General features: G+C 40.0%; 2 protein-coding genes across 5 annotated transcripts in view; one reads left to right on the top strand and one right to left on the bottom strand.

Moving 5' to 3' along the window:
• The window catches only part of LOC138025060 (cAMP-dependent protein kinase catalytic subunit alpha-like), a 22,671-nt gene extending 16,033 nt beyond the window's left edge, over positions 1-6,638 (top strand). For all 3 annotated transcript variants that reach the window (XM_068872310.1, XM_068872311.1, XM_068872309.1), the window contains 4 exons: positions 1,536-1,631; positions 3,192-3,314; positions 3,887-4,051; positions 5,796-6,638. In XM_068872310.1, the coding sequence (XP_068728411.1) occupies positions 1,536-1,631; positions 3,192-3,314; positions 3,887-4,051; positions 5,796-5,921 (510 nt within the window). In that variant the 3' untranslated portion in view covers positions 5,922-6,638. The remainder of the gene's footprint in view (positions 1-1,535; positions 1,632-3,191; positions 3,315-3,886; positions 4,052-5,795) is intronic.
• Positions 6,639-10,407: 3,769 nt separating this feature from the next.
• LOC138023764 (protein HGV2-like) overlaps positions 10,408-25,000 on the bottom strand; it is a 26,879-nt gene continuing 12,286 nt past the window's right edge. Inside the window, exons 7-15 of one of the 2 annotated variants that reach the window (XM_068870829.1) lie at positions 19,070-19,413; positions 17,322-17,392; positions 17,143-17,216; positions 16,819-16,909; positions 15,842-16,070; positions 13,780-13,821; positions 13,335-13,403; positions 13,158-13,223; positions 10,408-10,607 (exon numbers count right to left, since the gene is read on the bottom strand). In XM_068870829.1, coding sequence (XP_068726930.1) covers positions 10,479-10,607; positions 13,158-13,223; positions 13,335-13,403; positions 13,780-13,821; positions 15,842-16,070; positions 16,819-16,909; positions 17,143-17,216; positions 17,322-17,392; positions 19,070-19,413 — 1,115 coding nt within the window. In that variant the 3' untranslated portion in view covers positions 10,408-10,478. Of the gene's footprint in view, positions 10,640-13,157; positions 13,224-13,334; positions 13,404-13,779; positions 13,822-15,841; positions 16,071-16,818; positions 16,910-17,142; positions 17,217-17,321; positions 17,393-19,069; positions 19,414-25,000 lie in introns of both variants that reach the window. The other variant, XM_068870830.1, reaches the window with a different exon arrangement.

The raw sequence follows: 25,000 nt of genomic DNA, 5'->3' as shown, positions 1-25,000 counted from the left end.
GAAATTAAAACAAATCAAAAGTGGACTCTTGACAAAGATGTCTTACATGTAAGTGCACTGTTTCTTCAAGTTTCTTGCACGTGTCAACCCGCGTATTAACTCATTAACATTTAAAACAGAGAATACTAAAACTCTTACCTATAATTTTGACTCTCCAATAGTATGAAAATCCGACTAGACATGAATTTGATCTTTCTCTGGCATTTTTAATCCAGTATTTTTCCTTCCTGTCCATTTCTCATTAGAATTTACATGCAACAACATGCAACAACAACGTTTCGGTTCGTTTTAGCTTAGTAACCAGGCATTCTCGCTCATGGTGGATCAATTTCTGTCGAAGTGAGTGGCCATCGTCGACATTGTAAACAACTTTGTGGTGGAATGGAGATTCCCTGCCGAGTGAAGGTCACCTTCTCAAGAAAGGCAATGTTACAGCGGTTAAAAGATCTTTTAACAAAGAAGGTTTAAAAATTGAAGCACAGCCAGGATTAGGCATATTAAAATACAGAAATTTTCCAAACCACCCACACATGCCATCCCTTCACCTGAAGAATTGGTTGGCATGTTTTTTAAATGGTTTACGCCTCAAGAGAACCCTAATGGTTTTGCTGTCCTTCCTTTTATCAATGGTGTTACGCAACCTCTAACAAGAATTCTTCGAAGACACGATATCCGAGTTGTAAATAAGCCCCTCAAGACTTTACAACAAGAATTCCTTTCTCCTAAATTCAGACCAGCTATTGAACACCAACCCAACGTGGTTTATAAAATACCCTGTGCCGATTTCGATTGGTGTTATATAGGTGAAACTGGCCGTTGCTTTGAAACCCGCAAGAAAGAACACGTTAGGAATGTAAAAATATGTGCTAATGGGTCAAACATTGCGAAACATGTGTGGTCTTTCGGTCATCGCATTGATTTCAATCATTCTCGAGTTATCGACAAAGGCTCTTTTCGTGTTAGGAAAACTCTAGAGGCCTGGCACACCTCTTCTACCAAGCATGCTGACAATAACTTTAAGCCGATTCCTAATCAGTATAAAATTATTTTTAAACAATAGCCACCATTTTTCATACCTTTACTCTGTTCTTTTTATCATTTTCATCTCGCCTTTTCTGTATATATTTCACTAATTTACATTCAACGTTTTATCCGTGGAAGGCTGTAGATCGACAGCTGAAAGCTTATATTCTTTTTCAAAACATTTTTAGCCAGAGAACGTTTTTTATTGTATTTTAAAGAAGGTTTAATTAATCATTGTGTAAGCTCAAACAAAAACGGCTCTTTTAGGAGCCACCAAACTCGCAAAAGCAATGATCAATACGTAATGTGGTATAGTTTTATGAAGTTCTTATTAATTTGCTGCACAGATCTATACAGACTTAAGAATTTTCACTAAACTTGTTAATTTATACAAATTTACGGCATGGTGTCTAGATATTCTCGCAGATAAGCCACATCTCCGATTTGATGGGAAAATTTTGAGCAAAAAGATGCGGCTTATACGCCGGTGTTTACGGTATTATGTTTTGTAGGTCACTGATTTTGGATTCGCCAAGAGAGTGAAGGGAAGAACATGGACTCTGTGTGGAACACCAGAATATCTTGCACCAGAGATCATTCTTAGTAAGGTAAGGTGAAAGATAGAAAGCCTTATCTGATATGGCTTCAAGTATACATTATTCAGGGAATCAAGGATTTAGCCCAGAGACTGGCACAAATTTCCTTTATGTTCAAATATACATGTATTGAGGAGCAGGTTTGGTGCAGTGGTGAGAGCACTCGCCTTCCACCAATGTGGCCCAAGATCAATTCCTGGATTTGACACCATGTGTGGGTTGAGTTTGTTGGTTCTCTACTCTACTCAGAGGAGAGGTTTTTCCTCTGGTACTCCAGTTTTCCATCTCCTCAAAAACCAACATTTGATTTGATTTGTTCTGATTTCAGTTGATTTGTAGTCTCCCCAATTAGCAGGGCTTGAAATTGTGACCAATACAGTTGCATTTGCGACTAAAATGTTTGGAGAAGTCGCAAATTTGCGACTTGTTTTCATCTTCGCTCTTTCGAAACAAAAGGGTTAGCAGTTGCCGCTTTGCTGCTCTTTTTACTAAAATAAATGAAGATACGACAAAATTATTTTGTTTCTCGCCTTGAGTTTTCTTTCAATCTGAAGATAGCGTAATTGTAGTGTAATTTCGCTGCGATGTTACATGTACAACTCCATTCCTTCTATATCATGCGCCATTTTCAGCAGTTTCTTTCACACAAGTATTGCTGGCTCATATTTTGTTTTGCTACACCGCTGACAACACAATGCAGCGCGACGGTTTTGTGACTAAATTTTGCGAAATTGCGACTACATTTTGGTACCTTGTCGTAAAATTGCAATTGGATTTTTTCGTTTATTTCAAGCCCTGATTAGTAAAGCACTTGTGCTTGGCTAAATAACCTTGAGACTTAAATAAAGTGATCATTAATGTTGTTGTTGTTGTTGTTGTTATTATTATTATTATTATTATTATTATTATTATTATGATTATCATTATATTATTATTATTATTATTATTATTATTATTATTAGTACATGGCTGCGCAGAGATTCGAAATTTCTCTGTTTATTTGTAAACACCAATGAAATACCAAACCATTTCACTTTAGTATTTTTTGTTGTGCATCCTAACCTAGAAGAATGGTGCAATTTTTACATAACCATAGCAACAGTGATCTTTTCACATGTGAAGATAAGCCGAACATTTACATGTGAGTATTTGTTTTTCAGGTGCAAGCTCACCTGGTACTTCATTGGTGTTTATCAGAAACCCATACGGGTTGAAACGTGTAATGGCCCCTTGTGTGCTCGGAAACAAGCTTCTGAATATTCAATTTGCTAAGTACCATATTTGGAACAACAAGAGCGAGGGGTTTCCAAATATGGTACTTAGCACTGAAACATTCAACCAATCAGTTCGCACTGAATATTCGGAAGCTGTGAACGCGCGTTACACGTTTCAACCCTTATGGGTTTCTGTGTTTATTTGATAAGCTTATAAATTTGTGCTCATCTCCTGAAGTGGATGTGCAGAATGTTATTGCATTTTTGCTTTTTTTTACCACCATAATTGTTTTAAGAATAACAATGTATTGAAAATACATTTGATTGTGGATCACTTTGTAGTTGTGGCTTTTTTCAGGGTTATAACAAAGCTGTTGATTGGTGGGCGCTAGGAGTTCTTATATATGAAATGGCTGCTGGTTATCCTCCATTCTTTGCTGATCAGCCAATCCAGATTTATGAAAAGATTGTCTCTGGAAAGGTAAATGTAATAGGTTTGGCTGACGCTGCAGAGTAGTTAGTTTTTAAACATCTCAGTGAATAATTTATTTATGTGGCTACAAAATAAAGAAGACAAAAGTATTCTTAACCAGCCTATTTTGGTGAACTTGTACATGTGCCTGTTTATTCTCCTTTAGAATCATTATTTGTTTTCCTAGCTTTACTCACTAAAGTGCAGAGAATAAAGAGCAGAAAGCTGATATTAACTATAGCAAATTGCTTTAAAAAGCACTTGATTTTGATCTGGAGGTATTGTTTTTAATCAACTAAGAATATATCCTTACTGATGTGGTCTTTGCAGGACTCTTAAAAGAATACCCTAGAGCTTGTAATTTTACATTAATTTTGTGTATGGTGTAGTGGAAAACACATTTCCAAGAGATCTTTTTTTCAGAGTGCAGAGGGAGTAGCCACTTGAAAATTCAATTTACCTTGTGTTAACAAAAAGAAACAATGTGAGATAGATGTGTGATGAAGAGATACCCTAGCTTAATCCATGAGGAGTTAGGCTGTGGTTTTAGTGCTTTGATTGTTTGATTCTTGTCTTTTAAGGTCCGTTTCCCTTCTCATTTCACTGCGGATCTTAAAGACCTGCTAAGAAATCTCCTACAAGTAGACTTAACAAAACGTTATGGAAATCTGAAGAATGGTGTTGGAGACATCAGAGGTCACAAGTGGTTTTCATCCACAGATTGGATAGCCATTTACCAGCGGAAAGTATGTATTTTTAGGCCGAAAGTCATGCAGTGTGTTGTGAGCCTTTTGAGGCTGCTTGTGGAAACTTTGAGGAAAAGCACAGGAGATACATACCCAAGAAACTATGATTTAGATGCAAATTGGCTGCACCAGGAATTGATGCTATTTTTACAATTAAATCACACTATCAGTTTTCTTTCATTTGCTATGTCACTACAACGTTCCAGTGGTAATGTACTTAATCTGGCCTCTGTTAATGAATGACTTAATTTGTAGCTGTCAGGGAATAATTGGATGAAGGGGGTAGTTTCTAAAGAAACTGTGGTGCTGCGTCGTTGGGGAAGTAGTATACAAAAAGTTGGTTTTATCAACGGAGCTGACAATGTAAATTGGCCAGCGTACAGAGATTCTAAAAGCTTTTAGAATCTCTGTACGGTGGCCAATTTACATTATCAACTCCGTTCATAAAACCAAATTTTTATTTAGGGAATAATAGGGTTATGCTTTAAATTGATGTTTACAGAACAAAGATTTCATTTGTACTACTGTAGTTATTGTATTTCCCTGAAAGGCAAGGTTACTTTTTTTGCTATCCCTTACCCCACAGTTGACATCTTATACCGGGACCAGCGAGTGAGAGTGTATGTTGGGGTTTTTCACAGCATCTTAAGTTCTATCGTGCAGGAATATGCTTAGATAATGGCCATTTACTGGCGCTGTTGCACTGGCCAAGTCTTCCTAGTAATATGTTTACTTCCTTATTAGTACATCCCATTCACATCTCAAACGTCTGAGGAAACCCCCTATTGACGAGGAAAATCGTCTGGCGTTGGACAGTTACATGCAAATCTATTAAAGTGCACCTAAACCCAAATATTTTTTGTTCCTAATATAAATTTCCCCATCCAAAGCAAACGGATGTCAGCATTGTTACCCAGAATTTTGCTTTTTCTGTGCCGTGCAAGTCACGTAAACTAGGAAGAACTAGCAGTAATCTGGACCCACGACCGTGATGTGACAGGCATGGCTCTATTCTCGATTTTACGTCACAAACTGCTTTGCATTCCTGTTTTGAAAGAAATTTTGCATTGCAAATTAAAGCAGTTTGTGACATAAAATCGAGAACAGACCCATGCTTCTCACGTCACGGTCGGGGGTCCAAATTACTGCTAGTTTTGATAACCTTGCGCTTTTTGCCCGGCAAATAAAAAGCGTAATTTTGAGGTAAGAATCGTCAAACATGTTTTCTTTTCGTGGAGAAATCAATATCGTGGACTAAAATATTTGGGTTTAGGTGCACTTCAAGTCTCTTTCTCAGGAGCCAAATGGGTTAATGTATAGCACAAGCGATGCTTTTCTCTTATCGCAAACTAATTTTCAGGGATTGGGTAAAGTAAAGTAAAGCAACCATATTTAACGTCGATAACTCGTAACAGTAATTCAACAGACAAACCTGAGGTCGACGGTGCGCTCATTTTACTCCCCCCACGACATCAGTGCTCCGTTTTACGGGTATTTAAAGCTACACGGAAAGGAAAGAAGTCGAAACAAGGATGCGAGATCCGGGAATCGAACTCTGGACCTCTTACACCAAGGCCGCGCGCTAACCGACTGTGCCATCCTCGCTCCTACTGTTATGCAAACAATTTCTTTTGTTTAGCGTTGAATAAAAGACACGTCTGCTTATCATGTGAGTGGAAACCAAGGGTATACACTCTAGGTTTATTTTAAGTCATCAAATGACTTTTGTTATATTTTTTTACAGGTGGAAGCACCTTTTATTCCCAAGTGTAAAGGTCCTGGAGATCCCAGCAACTTTGATGATTACGAGGAAGAACCACTTCACATTTCCACTTCAGAGAAGTGTGCAAAGGAATTTTCTGATTTCTGAAGAGTAGCTAACAAGTTCAATGTATTTAACTCAACCAAAAGTGTACAGAAAGTGACTTAAATATATCAGTCATTCTTAAAGAGGGAAAGGCTGACCTTTGACAGACAGGACGGAAGTCTGGATGTTACCTCTTTGGCTGATGATCCTCTGGTTTCCTTAGAACTTCTTCATAAAGTCAGTTTATTTATATACGTGCAAAACAACTCAATTATCGTAGGTTTTAGCAGAAATAGTTTTTAAGTGCAGGCATGTAAATGTTTATTTGTAATTTATACATAATTATATATAATTTGCCTATTCAGAATCCTCGAACACAAGAATGAGATAATCTGCTTTGTTTCATCTTACTCGTCATCCTTAAATCATCAATTATGTTCATCATGCCTTTCAATGAAACTTTTGTGTAATTGGTATTAATCAAGTCAGAAAACTGAGAGTTAAGACTTCAAGGCAACCTAGACTCTAAATTTAATTTATTTATTGTTTTAACACGATCTCATTTGAGAGATGTGAGAAGGAAATGTGTAGTTTTCTCTTCACAAGATGTTTTGCATGTGACATTCCACCCTTGTCTTGATTCTTTGCCTTTTAGTTTCAACATCTCAAGTCTTCTTCCTAAAGTTCTGAGAAAATGTTACATCATTTTATGTGCCTTGTTGAGTTTATTTAAAATCTAGATTTTTATTCAGGGCAATAAAGTTTAAACAGTAAACTGAATTTGTTTGTTTGTAATCAACTGCCAGCTAAGTACATGTGGCTGTGGTGTTGTGCATGGGGATTATGTTCTGTATATAGCAGCTGCCAAAGTCACCTTAAAGGGGCTAGGTCACGCTATTTTAGGTAATTTTGTTTAATTTTGTTAATTATGAGCTCTAAACGTCAAATTGGCAGAGCAAGAGTCTTTCATTTGCAAAATCACGGCCACGTAACAACTGAGAATGATTTTCCAGCTGTATAAATGACATTTTGATATAGACTGATATAAATTTGAAAAAAGGTGGGCCGACGTTTTTCAAATTTACCCAAATTCAATCCATTTCAATCCTCTCCAGTTTTTTTCATCCATGTCCATTCTTGGCTTCCCTGTGTTTTGTTAGAGTTCTTCTATAGTTTTGAACAGTTATTTAGATATTTTAGCTAATTCTATGACCATTCGATCAGTGCTGAAATTGCCTAAAATTGCGTGACCTAGCCCCTTTAAACATGCCTATGGCTCTTCAAGTTCTACCTTTGGAAAGTAAGTCCTCAGGACTGCAAGGAAAGTATGATTAGTCCAGTTCGTTTATTTGGTTATTTGTGTACGTTGCGAGGGTGTTGTGTTACAGTAAAAGTTAAATATTTTGGGAATATTGTGGTTACCAAGCATGAAAGTAAACCTGATCATCTTCCCGGATGGCCCTTTACTTGCAATAAATTAGCATTCCACCAAGAACATCTACACTGTATATCGGATTTTAAAAATCAACAAGACCTACATGCCTACTTGCTGTCTTTTTGGTTTAGTGTTCAGGCTATTTTTGCCTGGGCTCATTTCGTTTTACAAATGTTCATAGTCTTATGAAGGCTCAAATGTTGGGAAAATTGAAAACACGACAAGTGGCAAACTTGATTTCCAGGCCATATACATTGGGGAGGAAAAGCAACCCTGACTGTGTTTTGGCTTTCCACCATTGCTTTCAACTCTACAGACTTTCCAACATAATTTAACCAAAAAATTAAAATTTGAATTGTTTCCGGGGTTTTCCGAGGTTAAAATATCCTTTAAAACCGACGTTTCGACCAGTAAAAAACTGGTGTACTTCAGGTTCTTTAAAAATGTTATCAATATGGCGGATCGTTTTTAGTCGTTCATGATCACGATATGTCATGTGCCGTCACCAAGCTGAACGACCATAAAAACGATCCGCCATATTGATAACATTTTTAAACAACCCGAAGAAGACCAGTAAAACTGGTCGAAACGTCGGTTATAAAGGAGATTTTAACCTCGGAAAATCCCGGAAACAATTCAAATTTTAATTTTTATGGCAAGAATACGACATTTAACCAGGTGCAGGAAGTAGACTGCAAATACCTTTAAAATAAAATAATAAACCCAAAAAGTGGTAAATGATAGCGTTCATTTACATTGTAAGTAGTGTCTTTTCAATTAGAATACCCAAGAACCCCTAGGGTCGCACCACTTCCTTGGTCGAGGGCACATGTTCCCCACTTTTTTTCCACGAGCTGGTTTTTTTTTTTTTAGGGGTTTTCGTGTCCTTCTCGGTTGCATTGCTTTTTCTCTTTATTTTAGAGTTCAGTTATCAATATTTTTGTACCTATTCCAATGCTTTATAAACTGCACGGTGGCTTGGCTGGCCAACGCGCCCGGAGGGCTGGTGCAGCAGATTTTGTTGAGAAGAGTTTTTCAGAGTTTGCCGGGTGGCATTACTTTTGTCCGGTAGCATTAGTTTTGCCGGTTGGCACTTAATTTTGCCCTACCTTCGAGGATCATCTTTTGCATTCATTCTTTACAAGGATTTACTGCAGGCCACTACCCGCGGTGCAGTGCGCGGGATTCAACGAGGGTGTATGATTCAGCAGGTATTATCGTCAAGAGCTAACTTGTCTGGGAATTAAAGAGACCTTGTCGGCCAAACGGGCATTGGAGCGCCGACTGTACAAGATTCGAGGGTGGATACAAGATTGGGAGCCTCAGAACCCCAGCCAAAAGCACCTTTTTCATTGTCTCTGGAAGCCAGCTAAGCAAGTCAGAACAATGCTGTAGATATTTTCGATTATAATGAGACACCTGGACCTTTTGAGGATGTTGTTAAGGATCTGTTGAAAGCTCTCTTCCTGGAGTGATGTTTGCGGTACCCGTAGAGAACGTATGACACAGCAATTAATGTCATCACGAGCTACCTCATCTGTCATATAGTTTTTCACCACATTGCTTTACAGAGTCAGCATCAGCCACAAGTTTAGCACGAACTCTAGCTGTTTTTTCCTTTTTGCGGGCAGTACTTTTGTGCTTTAGCACTGTACGCTAGTTTTGTGATTAGTTTTACATTTGTAACTTAGTTTTCGTTTCATTCTGGTATGCTTTATGAAGTATATAAACAAGCTTACGTATTTCTTGTAATATATATATTGTACAGCTTTTTCTACATATATCTTTGTATAGTGTTCGCACTCTGCCTGCCGTTAAATGGTTGTAGTTTGCCTTAATGCGTCAGTGTGCTGGACTGAGGAAAATTATTTTCCTTCGTACGAACGCCGGTAGTGAGGCAGACGGAAAGAGTAGTTTCTAGGCTCTGTCGGTTTTGTTCCGTCATCCATGTTCTGGATATTTTCGAAGGACTGGCAAGCTTGCCCATTGCATTTTGGAGAAAAAACGTTTAAGGAGGCTCGAAAGGTTTTTCGTTGCTATAGTGTTTGTGAAACGACGAAAGATACCAGAAAAGGATATTTCATAGTGTAGGCAAACTATAAATATATTTGCAACTCTATTGTTGGGTAATACTTTAACCCTTTAATGCCCAATAGTGACTTATAGATTTTACTCTGTCTAACGCCAGACGATTTTACTCGTCAAAGGGAGACCCCTTGGGCACTAAAGGGTTAAGGGCACTTATGACGTCATTTCGGTTACCATGGCAACACGCCAGGTTCACAAGAAGGTCCTCTAAATTTCAGTTTTTGAAAATTATGCGATAAACTAAGTCAAAATTATGTGGACGTATCACCTTTTCGAAATGTTAACCTATCCGTAAGAAGGCTGAAAATTCTTTGGAGTCCAACAGAAGGTCAAGTTACAAAAAAATCATTTCTCACTGTTCTGAACAAATTAAGCCATCCCCTTTTTTTTTCGTTTAGCGTCGAATGAGTTTCCTGATATTGGGTCGGTCGGTCGGATTGAAAAAAAAAAATGCAAAAAAATATAATAAGCAGTCGCGGAATCGGAGGCCTGGTACCCCAGCATCATAGCTACAACAAGACGTCAACCCAAAATCAATATGGCGGAAAAGTTGGTGGATGTTGCTGCAAAATTAAGACAGCCGTACAACCAGCCTTGCATAATTATTTTGTTTTTAGTCTAAATATTATTTGCTGGTCAGATCTCCCAAGATCCGGCACTTGAACTTTGTTCAGCTGACCCTTGCATAAAAAACTGTCTACATTAATAAGCTTTGCTCTGATGTATAGATTTGTTAGGATTTTATTGAAACTAACGCGCGTACGAACTTTTTCCCGAAGCGCACCCGCGAAGGTGAGAAGTAATCTTCATTGGTGACCCAGGGATTTCATGTGGCTATTGGCGGGAATTTTGTTGTTGATCCAGTCTGAGTTTTGTCGATCCGATCCGATCCGATACTGATTTTGCCAACGGCCATGTAGAGCCACCTTAACTTCACCATGAAAGATCAGTTGAAAGGGAGAGAAGAGGGTCCATTTGATGGCGACAATCTAATACAAATAAGATCAAATTTACAAACACTCTCTCTTTCATAATTCTTTTTTTATTACAATTAAAGTCTAAATTGGTACTATTTACAACACACGAATATAATTTATTTAGCTTTGAGCATGGCCATTTTCATTAGGGACAGTGCTTGCTTGCTGTTCTTCATCTTGCCGGGCCTTTTTCATTGGTACCTGCGAATCCTCTGATACTGCACCACTACTCTCTTCCTCAGGCTTCCTCTAGGACAAACAAGCCAGGACGTTCAATTAAGCTACATGTAGATGAGTACAATACAGCACAAATCAGTATTTAGTTAGCTGTGGCAAAAATTTGGGGTCTTTCTGCAGGTACTGGAAAGCTTTGTATTTTGTAGTTTGTGTTCCATCTTTTGTTTCTTTTCTTTTACGTCATTTGTACCTCCAAAAATTTTGCCTTTTAAATTAATGTTATCTGCAACTCAGTTCGAACACCCACTGCCCCCTTTATGCAGAGGCCGAGATCCTTTCAGCTCTAGCTTGTTCCAAAGGTGGAAAATTGAAAAATTTGAACTTCTGGCCTTTTTTCACAGATTTGCAACGGTGGTTGAGGTAAGCCCATAATACAACACTGCTGTGCGTCAGTTTTAGCTCTCATTTTGAGAATTTTTAAACACTCATTTTAATTAACAAATTAAACCAGGAATGGGCTGAGATATAAATGTTAAACAGCCATTAATTTTTTTGATAAAGATTGTCACCTTTTTCTGGTTTGAGATGTAAGAAAAATGCAAAAGACAAAAAAGCTAAGAGATTATAACTGCTGAGTCAGAGATTCTTCTCCAACATTTAAGAATATTGTAAAGAAACTATCCATGAGTATTTTGAGGAGGATAGGATGTATTGAGAACAATGAATTTCGCAGTAACAAAGACGACATATGTGTGATTGTATTGAAAGAGATGTTACGTGAAGGGCTTTAATTTTTTTTATTAAAAAGTAAGATACATGTAACATCTCTTTCATTCAGGGATATGCTCCAGGCCAATTGCTACATGAATAAGTTAAATGACCTCCCTCTTCCCTGCTGGCAAAACTCTCTTTTCTTTTGCATTTACTGGCTGACAAGTACAGGAAAAGAGAGCACTGCCATGGGTCGAAACTCGCTGTGTTGAGCATGCACAGTTGTTACTTAGTGACCGAATCCTCATGTGATACCATTCCATGTAAAGGAATGCTCAGCACACAGTGGACTCAAGTGACAGTCAACAAACATCATGGGACATGTGGTTTGAAGAGGCCGTCCAAGGCTGGGGATGGCGGCTGGATCAAAGCAGAAACCCACAAGGGTTGAAACGCGTAACGGCCCCTTGTGCGCTGGGAAACAAGCTTCTGAATATTCAATTTGCTAAGTACCATATTTGGAATAACAAGAGCGAGGGGTTTCCAAATATGGTACTCCCACACTCGTCAGCCCAACGAACGCGAAAAAAAAAAAAAAAAAAAAAAAAACCAAAGAAGGCATCTGCTAGCAGGGAAGCCTGGCTCCAATGTGTCACCAGCAGCTCCGAGGTGGAGCATTCAAACCAGAAATTGGAACATTGCAGGTTCAAGTCCTGCAAAGGAGCACTCAGACTTTTTCAAGTATCCTAAGCCCAATAGACCTAATCGGCTAACTCAATGTTGTACCCAATTCAAACCCTTTGGGAATAAAACGTTTTGTTCCAGGTATTTCCATATCATTTAAATATGAATGCTACATTATCATGCAAATACAATACACAAAGAATCTTAGTCCCACGAGATTTGAATTGGGTACAACATAGAGTTAGTCGATTAGGTCTATGAAAAATACATCTCTCTAAACATATATTTCAGCAATCAATAGCATGAGCCCATTGACTCCTGTGGTCGAGACTTTACAGATTTTACTCTGTCAAACACCATACGACTTTACTGGTCAACTGGGAGTATCCCAGGGTTCCTGAGGAGTCAATGGGTAAACCAATCAAAAACTGTATGTCCCCTCCATTGAACCATTAGGGAGATTTTGCAATGACGACGGGAACGGCAACGTCATCTCAAAACATAAATTCGCGTTATTGTAATCACTTCGCGACTATTCCAAGCATTTTAACAAGACAATGGCTGGCAGTCCCTCAAGAATGAAACCGACATGAGTAACGCTTAATTTAGGGGAGAAATTGAAAATTTATCCTCAAGTGCTGGCGTTCTTCGTGAAACCTCAATTTTGCCTACACTGTATTTCACATTGCTGTTTTGCTTACAACGGCAAAGAAATGGACAAAAATGAAAAACACACGTGCAGAGCATGCAAAGCTATTGTTTTGCCCACTAAATATGCCAATTTGTGACGTTCTTGTTGCCGTCGCCGTTGTCTTTGCTAAAGCTCCATATTGACTCCAGGTAGTGAGACTTAACAGATTTTACTCTGTCTAACACCAGTTTCTAGGTCAAAACTGCATAAAAATATAAATCAGGACTTAAGCTCACACATACAACATTCCTGACAACCCACTGACCCACTTAATTTTTGGCGACTTTCTGCAGACACCATCTCCAAACTTGAAAAAACTGGCCAGTTCTTTTTCAAATTTTAAGCCATTTCGATCCTTGGCAACAAACAACAAAGAATAGCTTCAGTGCACTTCAACTGTTATTGGCAACAAAACTACACCATTATTTTTTGGTCTTGATTGATGAAAAGGCAAAATTCAGTGTTTTGAAGTTTGACTGAAATAGCGTGACACTGCCCCTTTAAGAATGTTTAAAATCCTGAAAGTTGGTACTTACCTTTCGGCGTACCAAGTGACTAACATCATTCACTGACTGTGCAGTTGGTGGTTTTTTTACTGCTATCTGAAAAATAAACACAACTTTACCACATTTAAAAGAACTTTTAGAGCAGAATGGAAAGTGGAATACTGATTTGAGTGTCAAATTTCATCCTCATTTTTTCCCACAAGTTACCGTGTTCACAAGCTCATCACTGCTGCCTTGTTTGCTTGATCCAAAACCCTCTTCTGTTGTTGAGGGAGGCTACAAAAATGAAAAAAAAAGCACACTGAGAATTCTTCTATGCCACATTTAATAGAATTCCTTAAGCATTTAAAACAATTGTCATTGTTTCCATGAAAACCATATTCATCATAAAATGACCTCCATCTATTATGACCATCAACCAATAATCTTCATTCACATAATTTATAAGGTAACAAAAGTCGCAGTTTGCATTTGCCTGCCCATGTCGTGACCAGTTCTCAGCAATTGTAACGTTAAACAATGCCTAAAGCAAAACCATTGATCAATGCATGTCACAACATAAACACATGTATCCTGTGGATGGGTTGGGTACATTAGAACGCAGATTTGACATAATTATACACCAGAGAAAGGAGATGCTGTTTGTTATTACCTGATTGGCAGTGGAGTTTATCATCTCCTGGGCATCATCTACCTGAAACAAATCCAAAACAAAAAATCTGCCGTTATAAGTAGAATAAAACACATTCCTTTGTCAGGACCTTTTGGTAAAGCAACAATATTTGATTTAGTTGAACCTTTTCCTCCTAAGACCTGACCTGACGTCAGAGCAGCCTTGTTGGTGCACAGAATAGACAAAAAGCTTTTTGGGAATTTGACTCTATTATAATGCAAAACATGAGCCATAATTTGCTATAATTGTTTTGTGCACCTACATGGCCACGTCATCATGTGATTGAAAACCATCAACAGATTTTACTCTAAAGCCAAACGTTTTTAACTTGTCAATGGGGGACTCTTCAGGGGTGAAAGGTTTAATACAAAGGAAGAATTACTTTCAGTATATGACTATTTAACTTGCTGCCATAGATGGTTTTTCAAATTGCGAGGTGTTTCAAATTTCTTTCAAAAGGAGGTTGCAGATGACCTAGAAATAAGTCTTCTTTCAAGTTTCCAGTTCCATGACATCTTTCATTTCGAAAATACAGCAATTTGAATTTCTGCATAGTCCCCTTGCGTAACACCATGATACAAAGTAGTTTGGTTGAAAAAATGTCTATGCCTATGAATCTCAGCAGTCTGAGCGTTTCAAGTACATTAGGAGATGTGTTCATACACATGCATTTTGTCTTATGAGCAAAAAGTAAGCACTTTCATCACTAAGTCTGTGAATTCCAGAAGTTTGTGTTCATTTCTGGCCACCATATTGGTACACAACGGTGGCTCACCAACATGGCGACTCCATACAAAACTCTATAAAAGTTGCATGAAGCACTTTGACAGATAACTCAGAAATGATGTACTGCACAGACCCGAGAATTGGTGAGGTGATTTATGAATTTGTCTACTACAGCACTCAAAGTTTTTGGCTTACTTTATTGAACGGTTTTGATTTTATTTTTTTGTTGCATAACCATACATATAAATCAATCACCATCATTAACAATCAACTTTGGTTTTCCATGCTCTTTCTGAATAGCCCATTAAACTACAAATGTTGTCAAGTGGTTTGAGAAGCAAGTGACAAAATGCCCTGTTAGATGGAGCTTAGGGAATTGTCAGATATTAGCAGGGGGAGGGGTTGAAATGTTCAGTGAAAATAAAATGGCCCACCCCAGGTAAGGGATTGAAATGTCTTGACCCACTCCCTAAAATCCAACCCCTGACCCTAACCCTAAAAAATAAAAATAAATCCTCAACCTAAAATCCAACTACAACATGAACTAGAAAGCTCACACAAACAAAATTATGACAAAGGGCATTACTAAACACAGGAACAGAACGGAATGAAATATACCAGAATAAACCGGAATGAAATGAAATGAAATGAACAAGAATGGTACTGGAATATACCAGAACAAGCCAGAATGACACTGGAATGACACCCAAATAAACAGAATGAACTTGAAAATGCCCCAATTTGGTGTTTTAGTTAGTGCCAATCAGCTTTTGTTGCGTTCATGCGATTCCCTTAGGGAATTGCACGTTTTTGCCTTTTGTAACATAATTTTGGAGCACATCAGTCAAGAGAAAAATTTGACAGGTATATCCGTCGCTAAATGAATAATAATTTGTTGTGGAAGTAATACATTTTTTTTGCAAACAAATGGAGTAGCAAGAGAATTGTTTTTTTCCACGGATCTTGGAGGTGGCTTTCACTGTGTGAGTCAAAAAACCTGTGAACACTTTTATTTCATTCTGACAGGTCAATTGTGTATTACCTATCACAGACGGCCTACATTCGACCGACAGTCAGCCGACAGGTTTTTTGGGGAGCTCTTCTGCACAATTACCCCTTGTTCCAGTATATTACAGTACCACTCTTGTTCATTCCGCTTTATTCCAGAGTCATTCCACCTTGTTCCAGCATATTCCGGTACATTCCCTTCAGTTCCACTCCGTTCCTGTGTTTTAACTCCCTTAGGACAACTGTGACAATCTTCTGCAAATATTGCAAAGCTCATTTACTTGCTTAAGAGGCAAGCCATACTCACTCTTGCTTTGATATCTGGATACAAGTTTTGCAATTCCCCGAGTTCCTTTCTGTCAACAACAAATGGATCATCATCGGTTGCCTTCCCTTTTCCTTTGTCCTTCGATTCTGCAAGTCGAGCTTCCAGCTTGGATGTTTTTAATTCAATAACAGCTAGTGCCTTGCTGTAGAACTCCTTCGCCTTGGTATAATTTGGTTGTAAACTATAGGCTAAACCAAGGTTATAGGCCCTAAATACAGATGTTAAAGATTACAACTGATTCTACACCAAGATGAAACCATTCCTGGCAAAGTTGAAATGATACTTACTCCAGACTTTGAAGTGGGATGTGAAGATTACATATGCTGCGGTAATTGTGGAAAAGAACAGTAATAATTATTCTTATTGTTTGCTTACTTGTAAATTTGGGAGAGTTGAAAACACTGACCTCTAGTCCGTGGACTAACCTGACAGACTACCCCAAAAAGTGAGTACTATTGGTGGTAAGCAGCATCACAATTAGTGCTCAGCCTAAAGATCCATTTTAAATAGCATTGGTCAACAGTACTAGTGAAGTGAAGTGAAGTGAAGTGAAGTCTTTATTTATCGAGGGTAGCTCAAAATAGCATCTAAATGCTAATAAACTAGAGGCCCTCATTCCTGAATTAAGTCTAAGCACCCATTTTAAAAAGGTTAGCTTTGAATAATTGTTGTGATGGCTGATTACTCTAGCTATGCAAGTGAAGTGAAACCGGTGCAGTTCCTGAATTAAGTCACATGTGACCATGCAGACAAAAATAAATAAGGTACATGCAATGTAAGTACATAATCAATTCAGTTCTTTCAATAGTACTCAAAAAAAATATTTGCTAAAGTTAGTCTACTTTAGGGTAGTTTGTTGGGGTAGCCCATGGACTACTCTCCCTGTAAATTTCAAGAGTACAAAGCAGTCATTGCTGTTCTGAGAGACTTATGTTTTGAACACTGCATGAGGATACGTTTCTGCAACAAGTCGGTCATCTGGTTCCAAATTCTTCTCTTGAAGTTCAAGACATTTAAGAAAGTCTCTTTCAGCATCTACAAATTGTTCTTCAAAAAAATTAAAAACACTGTCAGTTAATCACACACCACAAAAATAAACTTTCTAGAACCTATCTACCTCTAAGGCAGCCCAGTAAGATCATCTGGTGTTTAAAACCTATAAACCCCTACAAGTGAGACTTAATTGACAGATTTTACTCTGACACCACATGATTTTACTCGTCAACAGGGGACGTCCTAGGACGTTTGGGGTGTCAATGGCTTAAAGTGATTTAACTAACCTTGTTCTACCTGGATCTCACCAAGCTTAAGATGAACTTGCGCTAAATTCAGCTGTGATTCTCTGTCATCATGCCTAAAAGTAGGATGTTGCTAATGAGATTCTGGTAAAAAGCCCACACATGTTTTATATTTTCAAACATTTGATACACTAACATGCAGGGAAAGGGCAAGAGCAGACCTTGCAAAAACAAGACGTGCCAGCTCCAAAAATTCCCAAGCTAACTGCATGGTCGGAACATCAGCATCTTCCTGCAAGACATTTATCCATTGACTTTACAGTTTCAAAAAATTATTCAAGCATGACAAGGTTGTTATTGTAGTGACCAATATTGTTTTAAAAGATAAATTTACCATTATTTGAATACGAAAATCGGAAAAGCCTTTATGCCCTAGGGTAAAGAGAAGTCATTTCTATTTCCTTACAGCCAAGTGAGAGTAGAAAAGGGAAATGTGTTTATGTGCAAATCATTTTTTCAGAATTATCTCCTTTTTAACCCCAAACATGCATGTCTCCTTTGCCAGTACATGCACCTTTCCCACTCTGATTAAAGGAAATAAAAATGACTGCTGTGATTGAGCAGGTCAATTCATATGCATCAATAAACAAGTGACTTAGAACAGGGTTTAAAGGGCCACCGACAACCACAAGTCTTTGCGGGCGTGCAAGCTATCGGCGCCATTTTCTGTAATACAGAAACTAGTATTTCTTGAAAAGTCAAATTCCATCGCCTCACATCGTCGTGTTTTGGATGCCCAGTAGCTTCAAACTTTGTTAATATTTTCCTTAATGTTTAAATATTGTATTTTTGGCGTTATTTGGGTGTTGTGTTCGTGTTAAAAGCGAAATGAAAACTGTGAAGAAAGGTCGTCCGCAGAGGAAGGAAAGGCGCCATGTTATTTGGCTCACTACTTCAACCTTAAGATTATGGAACGAAAGGAGGAAGGCGTTTGGATTAAAAAACGAATCGAACAGCGAATTCGCAGAAGTTCTTTTTCATGGGATGTTTCTGAAGCGAACCGGCCGATTCGATAGCCCGGATAATAACAACAACAAAGGCGCGCAAAGGACACTGGTTGTCGGTGGCCCTTTAAGTAGACTACCACAGGGCTCCTCATCAGTCATTTTCTATTTATAATTTGGTGGTCCCTTCCCTGCTAGTAGAGATCTCTTTCCTTTTGCATTTGCTGGGCTGACAAGTACAGGAAAAGAGACCTCTGCCACAGGTTGAGACTCACTGTGTTGCATGAGCATGCACAGTGATTACTTAGCGACCAAATCTTCACATGATACTTTCGGTTATGTGGGCTCACTTAAGAACAGCAGAATTACTGTAAAGGAATGCTCAAGCTCAAGTCAAACATATCATGGGACCCTCTACTAGCAGGGGAGGTGGTCCCACACTGTGAAAATTCTCATTGACATCTTTTCAATGCATTAACCCTTTGACGTCCAAACCGGCCTAAACCAGCCAGACTTAGTAGTTTACTCTGTCCAACGCCAGACGATTTTACTCATCAATGGGGGCAAACGGGATTGAAATCCCTTCAAATTCTACAGATTTCAAAGAAGTCATATCTGGCCTCTTCACTGCATGACAATTATAATGATCAAAGCATTAAATCAGTGCATAGAGTAGGTTGTGGTGAAATGTACAACAAACTACATCACAGCACTCAGTTTGTTACTTGTACTGCATGACAATAATTATTCTAATGATTAAAGCATTAATAAAATCAGTGCATAGAGTAGGTTGTGGTCAAATGGACCACAAAAACTACATCACATCACTCAGTTTGTTACTGTCCAATTTTGTATTTCTCACAATTATTGAAAAAAAGCAATGACATCTCTTTTTACATCTATCCTCTAATAATCATAAAATGTCTGAATGCTTAAAATTACCAAGGTTTACTATGTTGAAATACCTCTTGTCCTTCTGCTGTATTTGCAGCAGCATCTCCATCACCATCATCTGCATTTTCATCATCCTGTTCTGCTTCCTCTTCACTTGCTTCATTACCATCTTCTCCTTTGTCATCAACCTCACCTTCTCCATCTTTCTCATTGTCCTTTTTATTTTCATCATTACTGTTGTCATCTTTCATCTCTTCATCAGCAGCTTCTTTAGGTGGCAGTTCTTCTGATTGGCCCTCTTTTGCCCCATCCTTTCCTTCCTGGTCAGTTTTGCTTGGCACTTCATCACTGTTGTCATCATTCGTTTCATCTTTTTGCTCTTTGTTATCGTCCTTCTTCTCTGCGGCTTGAGTGCCTGCACAATATTTATTACACATTTTAGTTACTTAATTGTGATTGGTATTGGCATCTTGAAGAATTAAGGGCGTTACTAACCACAGGAATGGAACAGAACAGAATATAACGGAATGAGGCGGAATAACACCTGAATGAAACAAAATGAGCAAGAATGGTGCCGTAATATACCGGAAGGACACTGGAATGAGGTGGAACGACACCCAAATAAAGTGGAATATAGTGGAATGAACCTGAAAATGCCAAAATTTGGTGTTTTAGTTAGCGCCGACCAATTTTTGGTTCTTTCAGTCTGCTTTTGTTGTGTCATGTGATTCCCTAAGGGCATTGCATGTGTTTTTGCCTTTTGTAAAAGAATATTTAAATGGCGGCCATTTTGGAAAAAGGTGTATTGTACACCTTTTTCCAAAATGAAGAAAGGTGTATTATACACCTTTTTCCAAAATGGCCGCCATTTAAATATTCTTTTGTTTTTATTCAAATTAACCCTTGATGCCTCGTTCTTAAGCTTAAAATTCAAAAGAATATTTTGCCTGGCACGATTTGAATAAAAACAAAAGAATATCTAAATGGCGGCCATTTTGAAAAATAGTGTATGGCCAGTTTACACGGTTTGATTTGTCTGCTAGATTTATTGGCCTGACGGCGTCGGAGTGCAAATCTTGGGTGTATATTTTGACAGCCGATGAACAACCGATTCATGGAAATGAAAATTGGTCAGATTCAAAAAATGTGTTGCAGTGCAACAGATTTTTTGATGTCGGGCCAAAACTCAGAGAGAAACCACCATGTCAAATAAAGCCTGGGGTATACGAGTGGGTAATGAACACTTTTTTCAGGTTTAAGACTGATCGTGTTCTTATTTGAGGAGTGCTAAGTGAGGAATCAGCCTGAAGGTGTTCTTAAAATAGGTTTCAGAAATACTTGAAATTATATATTACTAGAGGTTTAATTAACATACAATGCTGTTTTGTAATACATGTTAGATTCAAACTGTTTATTTGTTTTTTTCCGCACGTGATTGTTACTCTATCTTATTTACGCGCGTGTGACATTGCGTTACATCATGACGCCTTGATGTATGTGGATCAGTTTTCAATCAAGTTTTTCAATTGCCACGTGCTTTCGCTCGCTAGTGTTCTGTTTTAGTTTTCTGCTGTTTAATTGACCTTTCTTCGTGTATTTTTTCGCTTCTCCGGATCAGAGGAATATTTGTAAGTTTACTTTATGCTGTGTTTTTTCAATCAGTGCATCAGTGTCTTGTGTATTGTGATTTATTTCGTTTCAGTCGAACCATTGTTTCTTTATTGTCATTGTCATTGCTGATCTTCAAATATTGACTTCGAATGCGTTCGGATTACCTCTTGATCACTTCAATTGTAGTAAGCATTAAATGGAACCTTTTTTAATTGTCTACGATTTGGTGCTTACATTAGTTCGAAAATAAGGAATATGGCTGAAGCTTCGAGCGAAGAGTCAACTCGTTCAACTCGCGACAGGCGGCCTAATGTTACCCTCGACAACGATGGAATTAAGCATGAGAAGTCCCTTCAGTGTCGCAAAACAAGGATCACCAGAAAAATCAAGGATCTGACGGAAAGCTTTACAAACCGTGAAAACGTTGCTGATGTTCGTAAATGGGCCCAGGAATTCAAAGAAATCGCCAAGAATTTCCGAGACGCCCACGACGCATACCACGCCACCCTCGAGGATGATTTCGAAATTCAAGACTCGCAGGAGTATTTCGAGTGCGAGAATCAACGGATCGTCAACTTTCAACGGACACTCGAAGAGTGGTTCTCAAGAGCAGAAAGTGAAATAAACCCGTATGACTCTGTCAGCAATACTGGGACCAGATCCCGTACACGCACATTGCGTTCCAAATCGTCGCATACAAGTCTGCGCTCGTCGGAAGCCGGATCGTCAGCCGCCAGTCCTCGAACAATTGCAGCGGCGAAAAGAGCATCGTTAACCGCCAAGGCAGCCGCTCTGCGCCAGCAACAAAGTTTGCAGGAAGAAGAGTTGAAGCAAGCAGCAGCACAAAGCTGTACTACCTCGTGCAATACACGTCTGGTGACGTCCAAGAGCTCATGCGAAGCTGTTTATCAATGCAACCGGATGAAGGCTATTGAGAAGCGCGCAGACTTCTAAAGGAAAGATATGGCCAGAGCTACAAAATCGCCTCTGCCTACGTTACTAGAGTCACGAACGGACCACCGATTAAGCATGAAGACGGCCAAGCACTTCAGAAGTTTTCCATCCTTCTCACTAGCTGCAAGAACACCCTAAGAGAGGTGGGCTACCTCAACAAGATAGAGAATCCAGACAGCATGCAGAAAGTTATAGAAAGGCTTCCCTTTCCGCTGAGGCAAAGATGGCGCGACGTTGCTGATGATATCACAAACAACAAGCACAGAGAAATTACTTTTGAGGACACCGCAACCTTCGTTGAGTCAAAGGCGAGAGCCTTAAACCACCCGGTATTCGGAACCATCAACACTGAACGCAGAAACCAAGGAAGGACTTCCAATGACCGCAGACCCCGACGCAGTGACAATTTTGCGACTCTGGGAGGCGAACCCGTTAGTGAGAACAATGAAAACAGGCGTGATATAACGAAGGCCACGCCTAAATGCCATTTATGCAAGGAGAACCACTGGTTGACCCGCTGTCGCCAATTCAAGAAGCAGTCGGTGGACCAGAGACTAACGTTCGTTCGCAAACAAGGACTCTGCGAGAACTGCTTTCAACCTGGCCATAAAGTCCAATCCTGTCCGAAGAACAGCTATTGCAAAATTCCCACTTGCTGTACGAAACATTCAACGTTTCTCCATCCAAAATCGTCAGATCGCAACGTTGGGAACCTCCCCTCCAACGAAGGTCCAATTAACGAAGACGACAGAAGAGCGACTGGGAACAACAATGACAGGGCGCACAATGCTTACGTCAATGGCGACAGTCAATGTGCTTCAACTGGGGCCGGCGTACCAACGATTGGCCTTTCTATCGTACCTGTTAAAGTCAGGGCCAGAAGTGCAGACCCCCCAGTTTTAACTTACGCCTTCTTGGATAGTGGATCGAACACAACATTCTGCAGTCAGCAACTCATGGAAATGTTAACTGTCGATGGCGAACAGACTACCCTCTCATTAACAACCTTGGGGAAGCACGATAGCGTGACGGAGTGCAAGGTCTTCAAGCTGGAAGTGTTCGACTTGAACGAACGGAACTTCGTTGAGCTCCCAACTGTCTTCTCGACCCCACAACTACCAGTTGGAAAAAACAGCATCCCGCAACAAGAGGACGTAAACAAGTATCCTTACCTCAAAGGCATTCAGCTGCCCAAGATTGACGCCCCCATTGGCCTGCTTATCGGAAATGATGTTCCGAAGGCTTTAGAACCTAAACGAGTAATAGCAAGTAACGACAAAGGCCCGTATGCAGTAAAAACAATATTCGGGTGGACATTCAATGGTCCTCTTGACCGAAAGGGAAATTCCCGTTGTACAGCGAACTTCATCAAGGCAGACGAGGAACTCAGCCAACAGTTCACAAGGTTCTGCAATCTAGAGTTCAGCGATTCAGCGTACGACAAGGACGCAGCGCCGTCCAAAGAAGATTCGCACGCCATTAGCATCATGCAGCAGTCCGTCAAACTGAAGTCAGGTCATTACGAAGTAGCCTTACCTTGGAGGAACACTCCACCTAACCTGCTGAACAACCGACCATTAGCAGAACACCGTTTGAAGTTGTTACGGAGAAGGCTGCTTAAGGACGAAGAGCTTCATTCAAAGTATTCTGCGTTCGTCGACGACTTGCTAAAGAATGGCCATGCTCGCAAGGTGCCAGGAGACCGGCTAGACCGTCCTGTTGGCGCAGTGTGGTACCTACCTCACCATCCCGTCCTTAATGCGAACAAGCCAGGCAAAGTCAGTGTCGTTTTCGACTGCGCAGCAAAATACCGGGGTACATCACTTAACGACCAACTTCTTCAGGGACCTGACCTTACAAACAACCTGATTGGCGTTCTGACACGCTTCCGACAGGAACCTGTTGCTCTTATGGCCGACGTAGAGTCAATGTTTCACCAAGTATGTGTCAGTCCTAACGATTGTGACGCTCTTCGGTTCCTTTGGTGGCCAAACAATGACTTGAACAGTGAACCAGAAGAATATCAGATGATGGTGCATCTCTTCGGTGCCACATCATCACCAAGCTGTGCTAACTTCAGTCTCCGGCGAACCGCAGAAGACAATTGCCAAGAATTTAGCAAGGAAGCGGTTGACAGCATCAAGGACAACTTCTACGTTGACAAATGCCTCAAGTCAGTTCCATCCGAAACCGAAGCCATTGGTCTGGTGAACGAGCTCAGCACGCTACTCTCGAAGGGAGGGTTCCGCTTGACAAAATGGATCTCCAATTCCCGAAAGGTCATTGATTCTATTCCACTGTCCCAAAGAGCAGGCTCTGTGAAGGATCTTCTCCTCGATCAACTGCCAATTGAACGGGCCTTGGGAGTCAGATGGGATGTGGAGTCCGACACCTTTGGCTTCAAGATAAGTGTAAAGGACAGGCCTGCAACCAGACGAGGAATTCTATCTGTTGTCAGCTCCGTCTATGACCCGTTAGGATTTGCAGCTCCATTTATCCTGCCAGCGAAGGCGCTGCTTCAAGACCTATGTCGCAAAAATCTTGGATGGGATGAACCCATATCGGACGAGGACCTCACACGCTGGAGAAATTGGCTCGAAGACCTTAGAGTCAACCGCTGTTTTAAGCCCATCAACTTCGGTGAAGTCGTCTCCAGTCAGCTACACCATTTCGCAGACGCTTCCCAGTTTGCATATGGTGCTGTAACCTATCTCCGCCTCACCAACAGTAAAGGTGACGTCCACTGCTCCTTCATCATTGGCAAGTCGCGGTTATCCCCGCTAAAGCAATTGACGATCTCGCACCCACCTCGAGCTCTCAGCAGCCGTAGTGGCTACGCGATTGGACAGAATGGTCTCAAAGGAAATCGGTATACCAGTCGATCAATCTATCTTCTGGACAGATAGTACCTGTGTTTTGGGCTACATCGCCAATAAAGATAAGCGGTTTCACACTTTCGTGGCAAATCGTGTCGCTGCCATACACGAAGTCACTTCACCTCCTCAGTGGAAACACGTTGGCACTAAACAGAACCCTGCCGACGATGCCTCGCGTGGCCTCACAGCTGAAGCCTTGCTGAAGAACAAACGTTGGATACGAGGACCTGAATTCCTTTGGAAATCAGAAGATGCATGGCCAAGCCAACAGTGTTCGGTATCAATGGTTGCAGAAAACGACCCAGAGGTCAAGAGAGAATCACAAGTGCTTTCAACCAAGGCTGAAGCAGGGTCGACCCTTGGTCAATTCTTCGGACGCTTTTCCCAATGGCACCGCTTAAAGAAGTTTGTGGCATGGGTACTGCGTTACCGAGCTAACCTAAGAAGAGCTGTTGAACACAGCAAGTCAGGACCCCTGCCGCTCAACAAGGCAGCAAGATTAGAGCCAATCACTGTAGAAGAAATGAACAAGGCTGAAAGAGAAATCCTGATACATGTTCA

Source organism: Montipora capricornis, chromosome 11 (genome assembly GCF_036669925.1).
Source record: "Montipora capricornis isolate CH-2021 chromosome 11, ASM3666992v2, whole genome shotgun sequence".
NCBI lineage: Eukaryota > Metazoa > Cnidaria > Anthozoa > Scleractinia > Acroporidae > Montipora > Montipora capricornis.
The sequence above is the reverse complement of the archived record's forward strand: the minus strand, read 5'-3'. Positions and strand labels throughout refer to the sequence as shown.